This window comes from Cetorhinus maximus, chromosome 27, assembly GCF_964194155.1.
Source record: "Cetorhinus maximus chromosome 27, sCetMax3.hap1.1, whole genome shotgun sequence".
In the NCBI taxonomy this organism is placed as follows: Eukaryota; Metazoa; Chordata; class Chondrichthyes; order Lamniformes; family Cetorhinidae; genus Cetorhinus; species Cetorhinus maximus.
Window position 1 is genome coordinate 7768806 of NC_135905.1, and position 20500 is coordinate 7789305.

General features: G+C 39.9%; 1 protein-coding gene and 1 long non-coding RNA gene across 10 annotated transcripts in view; one reads left to right on the forward strand and one right to left on the reverse strand.

Annotated features, from left to right (window-relative positions):
- Positions 1-20500, forward strand: part of LOC144668522 (LIM domain-binding protein 3-like) — a 173055-nt gene that overhangs the window by 101797 nt on the left and 50758 nt on the right. For all 8 annotated transcript variants that reach the window (XM_078530628.1, XM_078530631.1, XM_078530629.1 and 5 more), the window contains one exon: positions 17457-17633. In XM_078530628.1, the coding sequence (XP_078386754.1) occupies positions 17457-17633 (177 nt within the window). The remainder of the gene's footprint in view (positions 1-17456; positions 17634-20500) is intronic.
- Positions 1588-20500, reverse strand: part of LOC144668523 (uncharacterized) — a 103699-nt gene continuing 84786 nt past the window's right edge. Inside the window, exons 2-4 of one of the 2 annotated variants that reach the window (XR_013573514.1) lie at positions 13334-13463; positions 8565-8758; positions 1588-1874 (exon numbers count right to left, since the gene is read on the reverse strand). This is a non-coding gene — a long non-coding RNA (uncharacterized LOC144668523). Of the gene's footprint in view, positions 1875-8564; positions 9429-13333; positions 13464-20500 lie in introns of those variants that run through there. The other variant, XR_013573513.1, reaches the window with a different exon arrangement.

The window sequence follows — 20500 nt, forward strand, 5'->3', positions numbered from 1 at the left end:
GCTTCCAATGTGATGTAGTTTATTTTACCAAATCACAGATAGCTGTCTAGAGATTGCTGAAACAGTTTATTGAAATGGGCAATGAAACATATTTGATAAATCCTTGTTCCTATTTACTGCTGGTGACTATCACCACCAAAATCTCCACCCCAATCCTTTGCCCTACCTAAGCTTGATCGGATATAAGCAGCAGGCTAAAAATTAATTAATTACTTGTGCAATAATTTCAGGTATAACTGTTAGCTTTACACTGTTGCATGCTCCTCGCCCAAACTCATTCCCACCACATAGTCCAAATCCTTACAGAAGGCAAGCAGGGTTCCTGTAATGTTCTGTTTAAACAGTTGATCTGTTATTGCTTAGCTTCTCTCACAAAGCAGCCCAGCACGGCAGGAACTTTAGCTTTTAGTCTGGATTTTTGATCAGGTTCATATTCTGCAACAAGTATTTTTAAGATTGGGGCATGGAACTGAAAAGGGAAATGGGGAACCCTGCTGAATAATTCAGGCTGAATCCCATTTCGTCTAGGTAACGTACACTGCAATTGGGACAGAAGAGCTGTGTCTCCTGACCAAACTCATTAAAGGCGGAGGCAAATAATGCAAATAGACAATTTAATCCAAATCCCCATTACATGAAAGGTTTTTCTTTTGGACAGTGAAAGTGAAGGGCGATTCCATTGAATTTAGATGAATGTATATTATGATTACTCAAGCAGTCTTTTTAAAATTACTTTCAAAAGGCAGATTAAGTAAAATTATTCTTCAGTAATTGTATTGTGTGAGCATTCCTTCAGAAGTGGAGAAATTGCAAGTATATCATTTTTTTAACTTTTGAAGATAATATGTAAAATTTAGCTAGATTGAGCGGAAGGTAAATGACAAAACTGGGGTCGAGAGATTTGAGTAAAGACTGCATCTGAAATTTATGACACATCTCACTGCAATTTTGCAAAGAAAATTCTGGATTGAGCACGCGATATATTTCCACTCTTCCCCTGCTGTCTTCACTTCTGTACTGAAGGTGCTGATTTGTGCTGTGGTCCACTTCCCCTCATCCAAGTGTCATGCCAGCTAATTAGGGCTGAGTCTCAATAGTGATTTCCATTGAGGCCTATAGTTCCTGCATTTTGCAGCCTAGGTCACTAGGTGGTAATCAGGAGAGGGGAAACCTAATTGCAGAATCTTCCTCTCCCATACTTCACTTCCCTACCTTTCATTGACCCAACGGACTGAGGCAAATGGTAACACACACCACCTAGCTGAAATTAGCTAAGGTAGCACTTGACCCATTTCTGATATGTAAAGATGAGTTTTTCATTTGCACTGTTTTGATTGCGACAGGGAGGAAGAAAACAATATTCAACAAAAAAATTGTCAAGAATCTAATCAAAATTTTGAACTTTTCTGTCATTACTGGGTACAAGCAAAGTTGATCTTCCAATATCCTAAAATGAGAAATTAGACTCCATCTTCTGCCTCCCCTCCATGTTCCGAGAAAGAAAATGACCCCATTTAATCTGTTCAGTTGCAAAATATAAGTGAGATGTGTTATACCTTATAGTTTTAAAAAAGATGCTGCCTGGTGGTGGTGATTTGGGACGTTCTGTAAATGGCACTGGGGTCTGAACTGTATCTGCAATTTCCCATTGACTCTGATGGTTCTGTATGACCGTAGCATGTTAATACGATAGTTTGTGAATGATTTGAGCTGAATAGACAAGTAGGTTGGAGACGGGTAATACAGTAAATAAAACTTGGGTTCTGGTTTAGTGAAATTGATTGGTGAAAGGTAGGGTGAGATCTTTTCGTTCCTGTATTCTGTGCTTGGCTGCTTTGGTTTGCTGTTTCTCTGTATATACCAGCACTTTTTCTCTGAAATAAAAAAAATCAAGTTTAAAAAAGACCAATAGATCCTCTTCCAGTCTCTTTCTATACTGATTAGATCTAGCACTAGATGCTCATTAAGAATCACAATCCCAAAATTTGGAGTCAAACTGTTCATCAGTTGACTTTCTTTAACAGCTGCATTAAAGAGACAGTACCTGAGTTGGGAGCTACAAAGGGTTTGTATTCCAACTGCTGGGAGGATGAAATCACCACAGATATAGTGATTGACTTAAGAGGGTAGAAATTCCAGATGGCAAATTTTCTGTGCATATGCTGTACGGACTTATACTGCAGCAAAGCATGCTTTATTTTTAAACCGGATCACAACTTCAGGTGAATGTTGTAGAAGTGACAGACATGGAATTGTAGTATGAATGCTTAAATCTGCATACATAAATGTTGCTACCCAAAATTCTGAACCTTTCTGTCATTACTGGAGAAAAAAAAAGTTGATGTTCTAATATCCTAAAATGAGAAATTAGGCTCCATCTTCCACCTCCCCCCATCAGTAAACCTGAGATTCTCAAATTTCCCTTAACCTTTCCTTAATGTTGCAAAAACTGCATTATTCCACTTCTCAAAGCAAATCAATACCAAGCCCTTAATACAGTCTTGAAGCAATGCTGATCAGCATTATTGTTTCAGTAGAAACTTGGTTGATTGTTCAATTATAGTTTACTTTTACTATTCCATGACCCCAAGTGAGAGATCGGTAATGCTGATCATCCCTGCATGCCTGAACTCTGAGAATCTCCAGGTACTTGTCACTGATTTTCAATTTATTGCAGCTTTCTATAGTAACTATCTGGGCCAGTAAGGCTTGGATTGACTTTGTTTTTTTCCATCTGATAAATGAAATCCAAGTGGTAGCTTTAAACCTAGGATTCAAGGATATTTCAAGACAAACTGATTGATATAAGACTTGATGTAAGTAGGCTAACACAAAAAGGTACTGTCACTTTAAAATGCATTAGAACTGTAGTATTAAGCAATGCTGTGCTCAAACATTAAAGTAAAGTAAATGCCCTGTTTGATATAATGGTGGACTGGCCAAACATTTGTGTGTGTGTGTGTGTGTGTGTGTACGCATGTATCCACGTAGGTGTGTATACAGTATATGGTTTCTTTTATGTAGAAGTCCTTTTTTATAGATGCTTGCATTTATACAGGCAAGGAATAGACACTGAGAAGGCAGTAGGGAAAGCAACCAAAAAGCTAAGTATTGAGACATCAAAGCAAAAAGGGGGTTAGAAAGAAAACGTCAAGTGGTAGGAGCATAGTAGATGAAGACTTATTTTTAATTCATCCATGGGATGTGGGCATGGCTGGCTAGGCCAGCATTTATTGCCCATCCCGAATTGCCCTTGAGAAGGTGGTGTTGAGCTGCCTTCTTGACTTTACCACCACTAATGGAGAGAGAGGGACTTATGTAGGTCAGAGTTGGAAAAGCTAAAGGTTTGTAATGGGATGTAGAACCAGAGAAGTTTGTAGGGTCATGGAGGAACTTGAGAGTGAGAATTTGAAATCATGAGGTCAGGGAGTGATTGGAGGTGGGCGAGGACAGGTGTTCTCTCATTTTCAGGATCCAGCAGATCTGAATTGCACTTTTGAAACTTTCCGGAGTCCGGTCTGAGTTAGAATGACCAGTTTAGAGACCATCAAATCTAACTTTACATTTCAGTTTCATTCAAATCTGATTTGCTAGTTAGTTCATTATGGTTGTTCAATAAAGAGCTCCCCACCTATGGAATAAACATAGATCACAACCAGCAATGCCCACATTGTGAAGTTCAAACTGATACTGCTTCATGCAATGTGGTTATAAACTACAGTTCTTTGAATATCACATTAGCACAGGTGCACTTCTCTCTGTCACATGCACCTCCTCAACACTTGCTTCATGATCAGAATGGGGCAGGAGGAGGTCAAAAGAAGGTACTGAACATGCAAGTAATTGTCAAACTGAGCTCTTAAAATGACCTTAGAAATTATATTTAATATTGTGTAATAATGGCATTGCCACAATATTTCTGAATATTTTTAATATATAAAGACCTTCCTAGTGAATTAGTTTTGATCCAATTTTAATGGATCACTCTAATTCCAGTCAATGAATTAGAACACCAAAGAATTAATAACTGAATATTTGAGTCATAGCTTTTGTTTGAAATGTTTGGACAATCCACCACTCAGAGTATTTTTTAAATGGTATTTCAAGCTTGTGTATAATATGATCTACAATCCAACTAAAACTTTGAACATGGAGCGAGCACTGAGCAGAATTAGATTGTAAAGTCTGGTCTACTCATGGTGGACTTATATGAGTACAGGCTTTCAAGGTTTCCTATCAATTTAGATCCACAGTCATTAAGAAGTTTCTGGCTGACAGAAGCCCAATTCCGTAAAAAAGGGTAACACAACCTGAATCTAAAGGCAAATAAACTCTGCTCATTTCAGATAATTTGTGTGGAATGCTGCTGCCTTTCCTTAGTTTAAAATGCTCTCTGAGGGGTGAGATCAGGCACAATACTTTCTTTCTTAAAAAAAAATCAAACGTAATCAAACTATCTTTTTTGGAAAAGAGACTTATTCTAATTTTTTTTAAACATAACTTTAAAATGGTTTGAGAGGCAGCTCTCTCTTGCTGGAACAGTTATCTACATTTGCGATGTAAGTGGAGGACCCAGTTACCAGTCAGTCGGGTAGCTCCCAGTTGAAAAATTGTGCCATCATAATTTTGAAGGAATCGTCATGCACTGAAGTGAACCTTTGGCTTGTGTTTTGTAGTATAAACACATACCATTTACATTGAGCGCAGACTAAATATTAAACTGAGCTTTCAAAGTGAAGTTCTAAATGAGTAAAGAATTTACTCCGTAAATGCATTCCAGTAAATATGAGACTCACAGCCAGGTGTTAAAGGTTGGAATGACAGTACTGCTTGTGCTGTTTACCAGTGCTGTTTAATAGCTAACTTCAGGACAGGATATTTTTTGAGTGCTAAAACTTGACAGGACATGATATCAATAAAGCACAAAAACAAATGTAGTCAAATTGCTTGGAACCATTGCCCACTGGAAGGATGTTCTATGGAGAAGCCTCTGAGCCAGATCTCTTCTTGAGGATGCTGTCTACCAGGTAGCTAAGAAACAAGACAAATTGTTTCCAAAAAGTCGTGAATAAATTTAGGGATATTACATAGGTGGAGCTAGGCTTCTTAAAATCTGGCTGGACTTGGTTTAATGGGCACAAGTAAGCAATACAGGTGTGACACGTGGGCAAATAAGCTTCCTCAGAATTGTGAAAATAATGTGTTCTTGAAGATTCTGTTCCATGGCGACAGCTGAAACAAAAAGAGGCCTTTCAGGTAAACTGCTTGAGTGGTTGTGACATAGGGAAATATCCAATCTGCAATGGGCTGTTCCTTTTCTAAACCAAAAACTAACCCAATTTCTGCTGGATGCCACCATGGTTGGAGAATTCCCTCCATGACCAAGACATTCCCTCTTTGGTTGAGACCTTGCACCATGGTTGAGGCATTGCCTCTTTGGCTGAGAAATTGCTTCCATGGCTGGCTAGGGTGCTTACTGACTGCATGTTTGCATGCTGGGAGTTGGTGACTTTGTGTGTGTGTGTGTGTGCTTGCAGGGGTACCCTTGAGTGCCTGACATCTCCTAAAAGGTTTGCTTTTTTTGCCTCCATGTTATCATCAATTGCTTCATTGCCATCTAATTTATTCATTCTACTCACATCCTTCCTCCTTCCCAGAATCAAGACCCAAAAGCAGGTCTCTCATTCATGATATTAGCAACATTGTGGTTGTATTGAACTATTTAATCATAGATAATTTTTTTTTTTAAAGTTTGTCAGACGTTTTGGTCATCTGTGAAGAAATTATTCTCAATCTATACAAATTTGCTCAAATTTTCCCATCACCTAGATTTAATACCTCCATCTTCTATTGCTAAGTAAACCAATTTTTAGCAGCTATGCTTAAAAGAATCAGTAAGTGACTTTTCAAAAATATACATCATTTTTTCTACGAAATGTATCAATTTGCTTTTCGTGTGGGAAAATTTTTTTTTAAACTAATAGGACAACACAAACGGGCCACTCTCAGGGAAGCATATCATTACCTTGAATATGATGATCACAGGACATGGGTTTTGTGTACAGCGGATTACTTGTCACAGACCCAGCATGATAAACACTAAACTGGAGTGATTTTGTCTTTATGTAGTTTCCATATAAAAAGACATGCATGTTCTTCACTCTGATGAGTGCATGTTATCCCAAATGGTGTTGATCCAGAACCTGGGGAGCAGTCAATGGGAGTTCCTTTCTGTCTGAGGGCAGTATCGTCATCCCATTTGTCTGTGTATCTGTGCTTCATTGCTGTACTGTCCTTTTGCACGTTACTGAGAAGTTGTTGTTGTAATTCTGCAAAACCATTTCCTGTATTTGGGCTTCTGAAAGATGGCTGCTTTGGAGAGGTAACAAGCCAATGGCGCAATTCCTTAACCACTTTGTTGAAACTTCCTTGTGTAATTACAGACTCTTCCTTGTTTTCACTTTTAAGAAGGGAAATTCATTTGAGGAAGTGAGGCCCAGATTTTTTCTTTCCCGAGTTTTGACTTGAAATATATTGGTACAGAGCCGAGGCACATTCACCCTCTACCTGACCTGTGCCATTCCATTTCTTAAAGCTGGTGCTGGGTGATGGAAATGGAAATTGTTCTAGTTCCCTCAATTTAAATGACAAAAATTAGCTGTTTCCAGTGGGGTTCCACAAGGTTCAGTACTAGGTGCCTGCTTTTTGTAGTATATATTAATGATTTGGACATAAATGTAGGGAGAATGGTCAAGAAGTTTGAAGGTGGCAAAAAAATTGGCTGCATGGTTGATAGCGTGGAGGATTGCTGTAGACTGCAGGAAGACATCAATGGACTGGTCGAGTGGGCACCAAAGTGGAAAATGGAATTCAACCCAGAGAAGTGTGAGGTGATGCATTTGGGGAAGGCAAACAAGGCAAAGAAATACACAATAAATGGGAGAATACTGAAGGGTGTAGAGGAAGTGAGAGACCTTGGAGTGAATGTCCACAGATCCCTGAAGGTAGCAGGGCAGGTCGATAAAGTGGTTAAGAAGGCATATTTCCTTTCCTTTTATTAACCGAGGTAGAGAATATAAGAGCAAGGAGGTTATGCTGGAACTATATAAAGCATTAGTTAGGCCACAACTTGAGTACTATGTGCAGTTCTGGTCACCTCATTACAGAAAGGATATAATTGCATTAGAGAGGGAACAGAGGAGATTTATGAGAATATTGTCAGGACTGAGAAAGTGCAGCTATGAGGAAAGGTTGGGTAGGCTGGGGTTGTTCTCCTAGGAACAGAGGAGACTGAGGGGAGATTTGATTGCGATGTACAAAATTGTGAGACCGAATCTTGGATAGAGTGGATGGGAAGGGCCTATTTACTTTAGCAGAGAGGTCAGTGATTAGGGGGCACAGATTTAAAGTGATTGGTAGAAGGATTAGAGGGGAGATGAAGAAAACATTTTTCACCCAGAGGGTTGTAGGGGTCTGGAACTCAATGTCTGAAAGGGTAGTAGAGGCAGAAATCCTCAACTCATTTAAAAGGTGTCTGGATGTGCACCTGATGTATGGTAACCTGCAGGGCTAGAGACCAAATGCTGGAAAGTGGGATTAGGTTGGGTGGTTTGTTTTTCAGCTGGCGCAGACACAATGGGCCAAGTACCCTCTTTCTGTGCCATAAACTTTCTATAATTCTATGAAAAAAAATCACCAAACGGTATACATATTATTAAACAGCAGAGGTGAGCAAGATTTAAATGGGCAGAGGACACCAGTACAAGTACAGTTTCTATTAAATGCAATATTATTCTTTATTGCTTTAGCCTTTACCTGTGGTGCAGGGTGAGGGGGGAGAGAGACGCAAATTAGATCGGGTAGTACCTCAGCAACAAAAATCAAAATGGTACAAAATGAGACCAAAAGGGCAACTCTAGCCAAACTGCCTTGGTTTTGCTTATGTATGTAATGAAGGTCATGGCAACCACTGGCAAATGTTGTATTGACTTTGAGAAATGCTGATAGAAATTTAGTATTTCTTTTAAAAAGAACATCATGGATTGGCACTATGGGGCCGGGTTTCTGAGGCTCCCTAGCGTCCACATATCCATGCAAAATTCTCCCTGTGTATGTATTTCAAGCTGCTGCTTTGTACGCCTTCTGCTTGGCCTTCCCTGCAATTTTTACTCATATATGCTTATGTATGCTTCTGTTAAATTCTTGCTCCTCTGGCGTTTTATCTGTCTGATGCTTGTACATATCCTGTGCTATGGGTCTGTTTTCTGCACGTTGGAGTCATTCTGTAGCTAACATTTGCCGTGATAGCCTTTCCCCCTCCTGTGACTCTATTCTATGCTCCTGTCTACAGTAACATATCTCCTTCCCCTCCTGGGAGACAGTTATTTCCCTATGTTAAGACTGCAAGCAGACTCAAAAGTAAATTAAGCTATGGGCCTCAGCTGGAGCCCTCTTGTGCGTGGGACCTGCCTCTAACTGCAGTGGCTGAGAAAGACAGATATGGCTTTACCTGCCTCTAAAATAATTGTGAACTAAAAACAGCATGAAATAAGCTGTAATCTTACCTTTCTCACATTTTAGCAGCTATTGTTTCTCTCTGTAGTTTTGTCATTTTTTTTCATTTAGTGAGTAATGCTGGCTTTCGCAGTATCTCTTCTGTGGCCTGTGTGTTCTGAGGTTCATATTTTCACTTAACTCTTTCTTTTCTTCAACAAAAAGCTTGCCCTCAACAGAATTTCTGTTTCTTGGAATCTTTGTCCTGGGTTTTAAAAGATTCAGCCACCATAGAAAGGGGAAAAGATTCTATTATTTCCAAGATAGGTCATGAGGTAAATTAGGTAATCTTGCACCATGCTATGACAATGAATCAGCATAGGGTAGGGTGAAGATCCGATAGGGTAGAATGAGTGGGGGAAACTAAGGCAAGGTTATGCCTCCTCAATTACACAGCAGAGTTGATGCATGTCAAAGAAAGGTTATGTGATCTAGATCATCCCACACTGCTAAGTGCATCCACATAAGGTGGATGAAGCTACTCTAGAGAAATTTAAATGAGAATATTAAAAATTGGGGACAAAATCACAAATTCAGCTATCATCTTATTCTCTGGAGTGAAGAGGTAAAAACATAACAAGCTGCAACAGAAACTGAATGTGAAGAATTCTGCAGCAGCTGAAGGAAACTGGGCTGAAACTGAAAAAAAAGAAACTGAAACTCTAGATCTTAAGTCTTGTATTTCATGTAGCCTTTTGTAGGCCAGCAGAGAGATACTGCATCTCTATATGCCAACCACAAAACACAACCAACTCCCTCATTCCAAGAGTATTAACTTTTGTAAGACAAATTAATGATGATATTGACAAGCAAAGGTTCAGTGTCAACGCTCAAAATATCCAGAATCTACTTTGAAGCCAACATATGACAAACTCCAATGTTGGTAAAACACATGATAAGGATGCTTTCCCTCTCTGCGCCACCAGCACCCCTCCCCCCTCCTTCCCTGCCACGCCTGTCAGTACTGCAACCAGTCCAGATGGTACAGTATCCTATTTCCTAGTAGTTTCAATTAGCCCAAGTACCAGTAAATTTGTGCTCCTGTAGCCATATTAGGAATTAAGATGTGAAGTTCGGTGCCCTTGCACAAGAACTTCTTGTTGCTCAGGTACAGATCATCCTCCAGTACTTCATCCCTAAGGACATTTTTCATGTGCAACCTTTTTGATTGTTTGTGGCATCAGTCTAGCCTGATCCCACACTCCCCAACTACTGACAGTTGGACTTTCCAGCAAGGGTTGTTGGATAGTAATAGGAGCATGTACCCTGCCTGATCTTAATTTTTCTCTCCCTCCCTTGCGATGGGTTCAATTGTAAATGCCCATGGCTGACCTGCATCTGATCAGTTAACTCCACTCATGCTAGGGGATTGAATCTGAGACCTTCTGCTGGATATGTCTTAGTATTGCCCCTGGTAAAGTCTTTAGCCAGTAGGTTATTGGTGTTTATTGAGAAACTGAGTTACAGTTTTTAATCAGAGTTGTGTTTTGTGAATGGTAGCCATAGAACTCTTTGGCTGTCTAACACATCTATCTCCTTCTTACGTTTGTTCTAGTTGGATATTTCAAATCCAAACTAACCAGTTAGTTAACCATAATTTGTTTCCCATGAATGCTTTACCTATGTGACAGATATTTAAAGCAGGTTAATTGTTTGGAAATTAGCATGACGATAGGAATCAAAATACAGTTTAAATATTTGAAATATCAGATTGGTTTGTTCTGTTTGGTGTCTCATCTGTTTGGACGATAGCTCAGTGTACATGAGCAGGATTTCTGTTTGTCCAGGAATCTTTAAAACCTTAGGTGTGTTCCGAGCAGATTGTTACAGTTTGTTCATTTTACTCTGCTGAGTAATTGGTATTGTCTATTTGTGTAGAGTTGTCCCGTCTTCTATCTGCTATGTCTATGTTCATTTAAGGCTGTTGTAAGAAAATGGCAAGTTTTTCATTCTGAACAATTGTGATAGTGAAACTCTCGGCATTGGGGCCTAAACACTTTTTCTCACTGCTATTTTTAATCCATCAGTTCTCTAAAACATGTTTCTCTATAAGCTTTTAATGGAGTTATGTGTTTCAAATTAACGGGGTATGAACTGGTCTAGGGCCTTAGCACAAAACAGGCAAAAGTGAATCAGCAGCCTGTTTTAAACGCTGACCAATTTTCATTCAAATTGAAGTCAAAAGGAAAGGAAACAGAGTAAGCCATCAAGTCATTATTGCTCATCTTGTGTTACAGCCCAAGATCAATTATTCTCCCAATGTATCTCTAAAAGAACAATTTGAGATGCCTTCTTGACACCTTTGGTCACCATCTGAAATTCTAGCAACAGCCTTTTGTTTCCCATCCTGATTGTTCTTTAAGCAAATGTTGTTTGTCACTTTAAAAGTCACTTCACTCCACGTTCCCAACATTAACACCCAGCCAGTTCACTGTCACTTTCCTACACATGTCCATGTAGTTCACCTTAGCAATGGAGGATGGGAGGGTGGGATTGGTAGATAGTGAGCCAAAGGCCTAATGCTGTTCGAAGCCTGAAGAATCGCTGACACCACGATGCCTATCTTGGCTGTTGATTTTTTTTTTAAATGAATGTCATCGCCACAGAAATAAAATCAGCCTAAAATATCACTTATGGTGAGTGTGTTTTTTGTGTGTCAACTAATCATGTGTTTGGTGGGTTGCATGGAATTGTAATTCATTCAGCACCTGTGCACAAGTTCACTTTATTTTAATTCACCAGTTTTCTATTAATTGTTCTCCATGGATTGAAGCACATCTCATTACCATCTGCCAGCTATTTTGATGAAGCACTAAAGTGTGTTTCTATATTGTACTTTGATACCTCTTGCGAATTATATAAGTACTGGTTTTTGGAGTTGACCAGCTGATTTAAAACTGGCAAACTGCTATTTTTGAGTGTGCTCTCTGGAATCTCCGATAGAAACTGGACGTTAAAATTTTTTTTTTAAAAAAGAGAAGTTTTTCTGTCCTGTTTTTATATCATATGATGTACAAGTGCATCTTATGAATTTTCAAAACATCTTTTCACCTATGCTTTGCCTAATCTCCTGGCCCTTGAATTTTGCAAAATGGGGCAAACCTCGCATTTAATTTCATGAGGGTGGAGGTGCTTTGAATCTACTCTGTATCACCGGATTTATCTGTATCACTCATGGGGTTTCCATCAAGTTATATCTCCCAAGAGCTGCCCTGGAATTTTCTCCCATTAATACTGTTCTTACAATGCAGGTATCTGCACAGAGTAATCTGATCCAGCATCAGTGCTGATAGATAATGTGAGACCAAAATAGTTTGCTCAGAACAAAAATTCTGTCCAGGAGATGAAACCTTTCCTGTAACCATAGCAGGGAGTAGAGAAATACCAGTTTCTCCATCAGCCATGCAGGCTGCTATCCCTTTCAGTGGATTAACTGATCCCAGGCCTCCACCAAACACTGCACTCTAACCAGTGCTGGCATAGAGGTGCATTCTTCCTTTGGTATCTTTTTGTTGTAGTCATTGCATGACCATCCAATCATTTGTTTAAACCTCTCCCCAATATATTAAACTTGTGGATGACTGATTGGGAGTCCACTGGCACTTGCCTATCTCCAGTTTATTAATACCCATCATGCTCATCTATTTGATTCAATCATTTGTTACTTAGAACAGTCACAATTTATTTTTCCTCCATCATATCCTTGTATCGCACACAATACGTCCTCCTATTCCCCAGGGAGCAGACAAATGGATTGTCAAATGCTGGAGTGAATCAGGAAGGTTATCTGAAGAATTATTCCATATTTTATCAGCACGTGGGTTCTTATTTTGCAGGAGCCATTTTTCAGGTTTGTTATTTTAAGCTGTTATGTTTTCCTGCTATGACTGTTTATTTGCTTCTCACTTTCACATTTTTTTAACTATAATTCCGGTTTCACTGCTGCCTGTCTCTTCACCCACTCTTCCTCACTTTGGTAGCTTGATGGAGCACAGGTTCGAAACTGCTGAGACCAGGTAATGTGCGTGCCCTCTCTCTATCTGTCTCTTTTTCTGTCTGCACGTGTGTGTCTCTCTTCCTCTCTCTCTCTCCCTCTCTGTCTCATTCTCTCTCTCTCTGTGTCTCTCCCTCTGTGTCTCTTTCTCACCCTCTGTCTCTTTCTCTGTCTCTTTGTCTCTGTCTCTCTCTCTTTTGACTCATTGTCTATTTTGTTTCAGACTGGTCTCTAACGATGTAAGCTGTACAGTATCACTGATTTTGGTCACTGAGGTTCAAATGCACAACGATGAGTGAAAGTTATTTTACAGGGCAGATACGGCGAACAGCATCTGTTTTGCAAATTACATCTTATTAATGCTGCTGTAAGGTATTTTATAACTTTTTGGGGGGAGGTGCAATTCTCTCAGCTGCTACTCAAAGCACCCACATTTGCTGGCTTAAAGGTCCATTGTTGTTGTTTAGCCTTGTGATATCTCACCCTTTACTAAATACATGAAGCTATACAGTGAGTGCTGTTGGTCTGTTTGACAACAAAGGGCATTACATCAAGCTTCAATGTGGTTTTCAGCTAGCATCTGCACATTGCACTCCCACTGGTACCTTGTGAAGTAGCTTTTCTTAAATCAGGTTCTTCAGTCCTGAAGTAAAATCCCCAATTGATGGACTTTATCTTTGTGAGGAGGGGGTGGTAATTGTGCTGTTATTGGTTTCCTTTTTAGCCTCTTCTACTCTTCCCTTCCTCCCAAATTGTGAACCAGTGGCTTTTCAGGTCTTCACTAACCTGTTCTTGAGTTGCCTTGAATATAGCCTTAGTGTCTCCCTGCAACTTCCTGTCCTTCCTCTGGAAAGCGAACTGTCATGACCTTCTGATTACAGTGACGTTGGGATGAGAAAGCCTGCTGGTGAATCTCCTGTAAAACAACAGCATAATAAATAGTAAATATATATCATAACATTAGGCTTTGAGGATATTGGAGACAAAACAATTCTCTCTGGTGTGGGAAGACTTTCTGTGTGCTGAACAATGTGCAGCAAGATGTGAACATATTCTTGATAAATGTGTTTGATTTCACTGTACACAGGACACTTTCCCCTGTTATTCAAGCTTTCAGAAGGTTTGACAAAGTTCCAAATTAAAGGCTTCTAGTTCAGCAGAAAGTCATGGGAATGCAGGCAAAATGCAGGACTGAGGAATAAACCGGTGAAGGATAGGAAATAAGGCTGGGTTCGAAATGACAATGTCTGAATGTATTTTATACAGGTAATATCTATGTTACAACAGCGGGCAAAGGAAATGGGTGTAAATGCATCAAGTATTCAGCGTAAAGCAAGGCTGATGAGCCATTGCATTGTTGGGCTACAAGAGCGTTGAGTGGAGTCCCTTAGTGGAGCAATGTTGTGAGGTAAATATTCTGGGATACATAGGCATAACAGTTGGACATCAAGTGAATCCAAGCAGGACAATGCCCTGAGCAGACTTCCCTTGGAGTGCAGTTCTGGCAGCCAGAGAGATACACAAGTACAGGAGAGAGTGCAGAGATGAGCAACATGATTTTTTTTACATGTGAGAAGAGATATGAGGAGAGGATTAAAATAATTATGAGCTTTACTGTTGAAAGAGATTGTTAAGAGGGAAGCCTTGATAAATTACACAAAATATTCAATGATCTCAACAAGATAATGATGGGATTAGAGAATGAATTTAGAATATGAATTAACAAAAAAAAGGTTATACAGTATTAAATATCTGGAATAATCAGCCAATTTTAGATAGCTTCAAATGCCTTTGATCCTTGGATGAGAGAGTTTGGTATTAAAAGGAAAAGTTTTAGGCCAATGATCTTCGCAACCCTAGATGTTTATGTTCTTGCGATTTTTTTTTTCTTCTCTAATTCCTTGGATAGATTCAGGACTATTGAAAGCTCCTGTGCTAAATGCAGATGATTAAGATGGATTAATATGGATTATATTGTGCTTTTGTACTTACTGGACAGACCTATTGCAAGAGATTGAATATTGAATGCTACTATCTTTGATCATGTGAGCCAGATTACCCCCACCACACACACTGGGTCTTGTGAGTTCCTTCATAACTCTGAGCACCACTGCTTTTAGGTGTACAGGTGCGTGATACAGGATGCCTCCTCTGTGTTTTCTCTGGTGCTCCAAAAAACATATAGTATATGTGATGAATCTAAGCAGTCATATGCATTTAGTGGTGTAAATCTACCAGAACAAGAGGTGAGATGCATATAAGATGGCACAGATGGGGCAATTTCAATGTGTTATTGTGTGTATTATGTTCTGTCAGTTATTGGTTCCAGCTGCTACAGTAGAACTCAGACACTCCTGTCCAGAATGATGGCAGCTAGTCAGTTGGTCTTTTTTGGATATCTTGCCAGTTGTTTGATCTAGCCAACGGAGTCCAAATCATATATAGTGGTTCCCAGTGTTTCAGGCAAAGCTCCCAACCATGTTTCTCTGTTACCCATATGAAACAGTGCAGTCTGGGGGTTTTGCCTTCAGCATCAGGAATCAGGAACCAGCAATCTCAAATTACTCATTAACTATCTGATAGAGATGCTGGAAATTAATTGGAGTGAGTTTTAACTGCTGCGCAGCATAATAAATTTCAATTGGGTATTTCTTGGATGGGGTAAGGTGGGTACGGTTTTGTCCATGGTGGTGACAGGACAAATAATGTATGGTTCTTGCAGGGGGAAGGACTAGGCTTTGTGACCTCTTCCCATTCCATGCTCTCTGCTATTCTATTATAAGGTGTTCTACTGATGTGTTTTGATTTCTTTGCACTTATTTAGGTGAGAATGATGGTGCCTGAGTATGACATACACTGAGATATTCTTAGATTTTCAACTTGCTGCCTGGGTGTAAAACTGATTTTACAGACTGCCCACTTGTTAAAGAAACTGCTGATATTCATTTCCATTTCCAAGTTGAAAATACACCCCACTGACTTTATATTAAACTGAAGAGGCTGCCATATAAATTGTTTTGGAATATGGGAGAGGAGACATTCTTAGCTTCTGATAAATAATCCCTTTAATTAAATGAGACCCTGGACTATTTTGTATGATCCAGCATCAAACCAAAGCTTTTTCCAGCCTTGTTTAATTGAAATTACTGTTCAAGTAGAATACTGGGATTCAAGTTCCCTATTCCGTGAAAAGCAGCAATTCCTTTAAATCCTAGAGAAATAAAAGCCCAATAGAATACCATTCAAGTTCACCATATGCCAGATTACTGATGGGATAATTTGCCCACAGTTATAATGCAATCCTGTCCTCACACAGTGAAACTGTAGTGGTTGGGAGCAGCGTTACCAGTGTGAAATGCTGTGGTAAATTTTACTCCTCCAAGTCTCAGAGGGCAAGGGTCCAAGCTGGGAACTCACACTGGTGACATTTACCCAATAAAAACAGAATTACCTGGAAAAACTCAGCAGGTCTGGCAGCATCGGCGGAGAAGAAATCAGTTAACGTTTCGAGCCTTCATGGCCCTTCGGCAGAACTGAAGCATAGTTAGGAGAAGGGAGAAATATAAACTGGTTTAAGGTGGGGGGGGGCGGGGGGGAAGAGAGATGTTGAGGGTGTGGTGATTGTGGAGATAAGCAGTGATAGGAGCAGATAATCAAAAGATGTCACAGACAAAAGGGTCAAAGAGGTGTTGAAGGTGGTGATATTTGTCTAAGAAAAGTGCTAATTAAGAATGGAAGACAGGATATTCAAAGTACAGCTCTAGTGGGGGTGGGGTGGACAGACTAACAAGGTTTTAGTTTTAGATTTAAAAATAATGGAAATAGGTGGGGAAAGAAGAATCTATATAAATTATTGAAAAAAAAAGGGGGGGGGGGAGAAACGGGGTGGGGATGGGGGGAGGGGGAGTTTAAGATCTAAAGTTGTTGAATTCAATATTCAGCCCGGAAGGCTGTAAAGTGCCTAGTCGGAAGATGAGGTGCTGTTCCTCCAGTTTGCATTGGGCTTCACTGGAACAATGCAGCAAGCCAAGGAGCTTTAGCTTTTAGCTTTTACCCAATAAAGTCTATTTAAGGCCTCTTAAAACACATTTAGGGAGTATTTTGTACAAATGTTTAGTTTTTTTTTCCAGGTTGAAGCTGGTATAAGTATTTTAATAATGGCTTAGTGACTTCATTGCAGCTTTTGTTTATCTGTGGAAAAAATTGCTCTTCTAACTGTACACATCCTCCATTAGATCCTGTACAGTTCTTCCCGAGATGACAGGAGAACTCTCTGGGACTTTTTTCCAAACAAACTGTGTTCTTTACTAAATCTTCCATTGTAACTGCTGGTCCAGTTCTTCTCCTACAGAATATTGAATCCATTGTCAGTTTGTAGGAGTGGAACTATCCTATCAGGCTGATTGTAGGATGGCCCATCTCACAATTCGAAATTGGCCATAGATGCATCTAGATCACTTAATTATGGGGTTTGCTTTCTTCAGTGTCGGTTTGCTAACGTAATATTTTAATCATTGCTATTAATAGGAGAAGGGAGCGGCTGCTTGCAGAAGTGTTACACTCGGTATCTCCTTGTATTTGTAGAGAACTAAAATAATCTTACTCACAAAAATCAAAGTATCTAGTGGCTATCCTTTTGTTGAGGATGGGATATCCATTCTGATATCCATGTTATTTTTCATCTCCAAAATAACAACCTAGTTTAGCAACTATTCTGTTCTAATTGTACTTGTAAAATTGCCTCTCTCTCAGGCCCAGGACCCACTGGCCGTTTGATGTTGTTGTTTCCAAGATGTTGGCTGTGAACAATTCGGCTGGTGTTCGTTCCGTCATTGGCTCGACTTTCAGATCTGTTCGACACTGAGACTTGTTTGTAATGATATGTTTTTCCTTCTGTAATTTGGATTAGCACGCCTATTGAGCACGCTCAGCCAGCTTCGTCAGCAGCCAGCCCTGCCTATGCTGCTATGCCTGTTGCTTCAGCCAATCCGCCTGCTGTCACTAACCTGATGGCATCGCCGATCTCGCCACCTACTGCTGCCAGTCAAGATCATCCTACTGTGTTGGCCTCGCCTGCTCTGCAAAGGTATTGATTTTCTACAAGGAAGATAGGTGATGTGGCCATTGGCAATGCCCCGGTTAGACAGGACTCACTTTGCACCTTTGAAGGAGACCTGAAAGGACTCAATTCCTACCACATCCCTGTCTGTTCAGCGTATGTGCAGGTATAACTGTGTCCTTAGCAGGGATTGATTGACATTCTGCCTGGACTAATGTGGGGACAAATACAGTCTTGGCCTCTCAGGCTACTCCCAAGGCATCTTTGGGGGAAGAGTAGATATATCACCCTTTCTTTAGGGAACATTCCCTTTTCTGTAGGTCTGGTCCATTGCAAGGCATAAAAACTTCCCTTTCCTCCTCCATCATTGCAGATCTTCTCTCCCTTTAAATGATCCTACCTCTTCAGGGGCTGTAGTGGCAGTTTCATTGTGCATGGCCAGAAGTTTCCTCTCAATGATACTAATACTGAAATCCTCTGGGGCACACACCCTAAACTCAAAGCCAAGCCATGCAGATTACAGTACAGAGGTTTATGATTGGTGGGATTTGGAACTGTCACTGGACTCTGAGACTGTTCCACACACACTAACCAGACAATCAAATGGCCCAGTGGATAGAGTGGTTGGAGCTGGATAAGTAGTGGGAAGTTTGTCTGTGCTCTATGCTGATAAGGTGCCAACTTCTACTTGATCTTTATGCACATGTTTGAGTCTCTCGGTCTTGGCTCTTTCCTTCCTGTACCTAGGCTCCCTGGGATTGTGGGGTGCATCTCTGTTAGGGAAGTGTGCACTCTTTGAATGAGGTAAAAAGAGAATACATCTGAAGATTTCTCTGTGAGATATGTCTTCATTTTAAACAGTGATGGTTTTTTGCACTTGTTGAACCTACCCCAGCTGACAAAAACTTGCTTCCTTTTGTCATTGATAAAATCTGGACTGAATGTTTTTCCCCTAAGGGTTCCCTTGTCTTTATTCACTATTTACAGACAGGGCACTACATTCCATGGTAGAACCATAGGTTTTTACAGTAATAGACTATTGTGTCTGTGTCAGCTTTTGCTTAAACAATCTAAAACTAATCCCCTGCCCTAACCCTTCCCCTTTGTCCTGTATCTGCTTCAAATTCATTCCTTCACTGCCTCAGCTACTCCCTGTAGCAAAGCATTCCATACCTTAATAACTTGCTGCGTAAGTTTCTTCTAACCTTTCTTCTCACTCTTTAATAACCGTTTTAAATTGATGACTTCTCACAACTGACTCCCAAACAGAGGAAATAGCCTTGCAAATTTTATTCATCAAAACGCTTCATAAATTAAAAAGATATATTAAATTGCCTTAGCCTTCTCAGCTCCAATGGAAACAGTCTCACTATCTTATAACTATAGTTTTTCATCCTGGAGCCATCTTGTTTAATTTATACCACCAGTGAACTTTGGTTTTAATGTTCATTCTATAAATGGTATTCAAAACCACACACAGTATTCTAATGGTGGCCTAATCACTGCCCTGTGCAAATTTCAAATTGTCTCCTTGCCCTTGAACTCTCTTTCTCTCTTTATAATACCCAAAATGCTATTTGGCCATTTTGTGGCTTTTTCTTCCACACACTCTCGTTTGCAACCGTAGGCCTCCTATTCACCCCGCCCTACAACAACTTGCATTTATCCTGCTTGTTATGAATTTGATCTGCTGCAGTTACCTGCTCAGGTTCAGTTTGGTTCCTGCTTTTTTACCAAACCCCTGCTCCCACTGCTTATATTACTAGCACAGTAGCAGGACCCGGGAGCTCCCTTGTGATCTTCAGCATGCATACCTCTTTAATTATTCCAATGATGATCCAAGTTAACACTAGCCAAAGTACCATTTAGGTTGGTTCAAAAGCTGCTATATCCCAATAGTGGACAAAACATTTGGAATGTGGAGTATGAAGAAAGTCGCTTGATACAATCAGTTCAACTTGTGTTTACATACCTTACAAAAAACATGTACACTAGTCCATTTGCTGTCTGTCCTCCCCATTGTGCAAAGCATATTTCTCTCTTTCTGTTGCTTTTCTGTCCTCTGGTTGCAGATAGTTTAAGGCACAAAAAACAGGCCCTTCGGCCCAACTCTAGGAGGCACCAGGAACACAAGTTGTTATTATCCTTTATATTCAAGTCTGTTTTTGCCATTCTACCGAAACTATGATCAGATCAAATGCTTGGAAGGTTGTTCCATGATCGATTGACTAGGATGTCCCTGCCCTGATTGTACTGTTAGGTTGACATGTTAAAGGTGCAACATGGGTATAGACTATTTGTCCCAACCAGTTCATGTCAGCATCTCCCCTCCACATGGAAAAACATTCTAATCGTCTTTACCTGCCCTGTTGCCCCCATCCTTTAATCACATTTTATTTCATCCGTCTAGCTAATGTAATCTTGAACATTGACAGTTGACTACCTCAACCACGAACCCTAGAAGCGAATTCCACAGCCTTTCAACTCTCTGCGTGAAGATGCTTCTCCTGCCCCCGAGTCTAAATCTCTTCCATTTATTCTCATATATATGGCCCCTTGTTCTAGACACCTCAACTACTGAAACACTCTGTTGCTATTAGTCCAGCTCACTCATCCACAATTTTAAACAATTTAATTATATTATCCTGTAATCTGCTGCTTTCTAACGATAAAAGCACTGCATTTTATTTCTTCATTTCATATGATTTCTTCATATTTGTTCTTTCTAATACCCAACAGCATTCTAGTGAATCTCATTGTACAATAACTGTAACCTTAAACTAACTGAGGTCTTATTAAGATTTAATATAGACACACCATTACCTCCTAGCTTTTATATTCTATATCTCGTAATATTTCTATTCACTGTTTTACAGACCTACCAACCTGTGCTT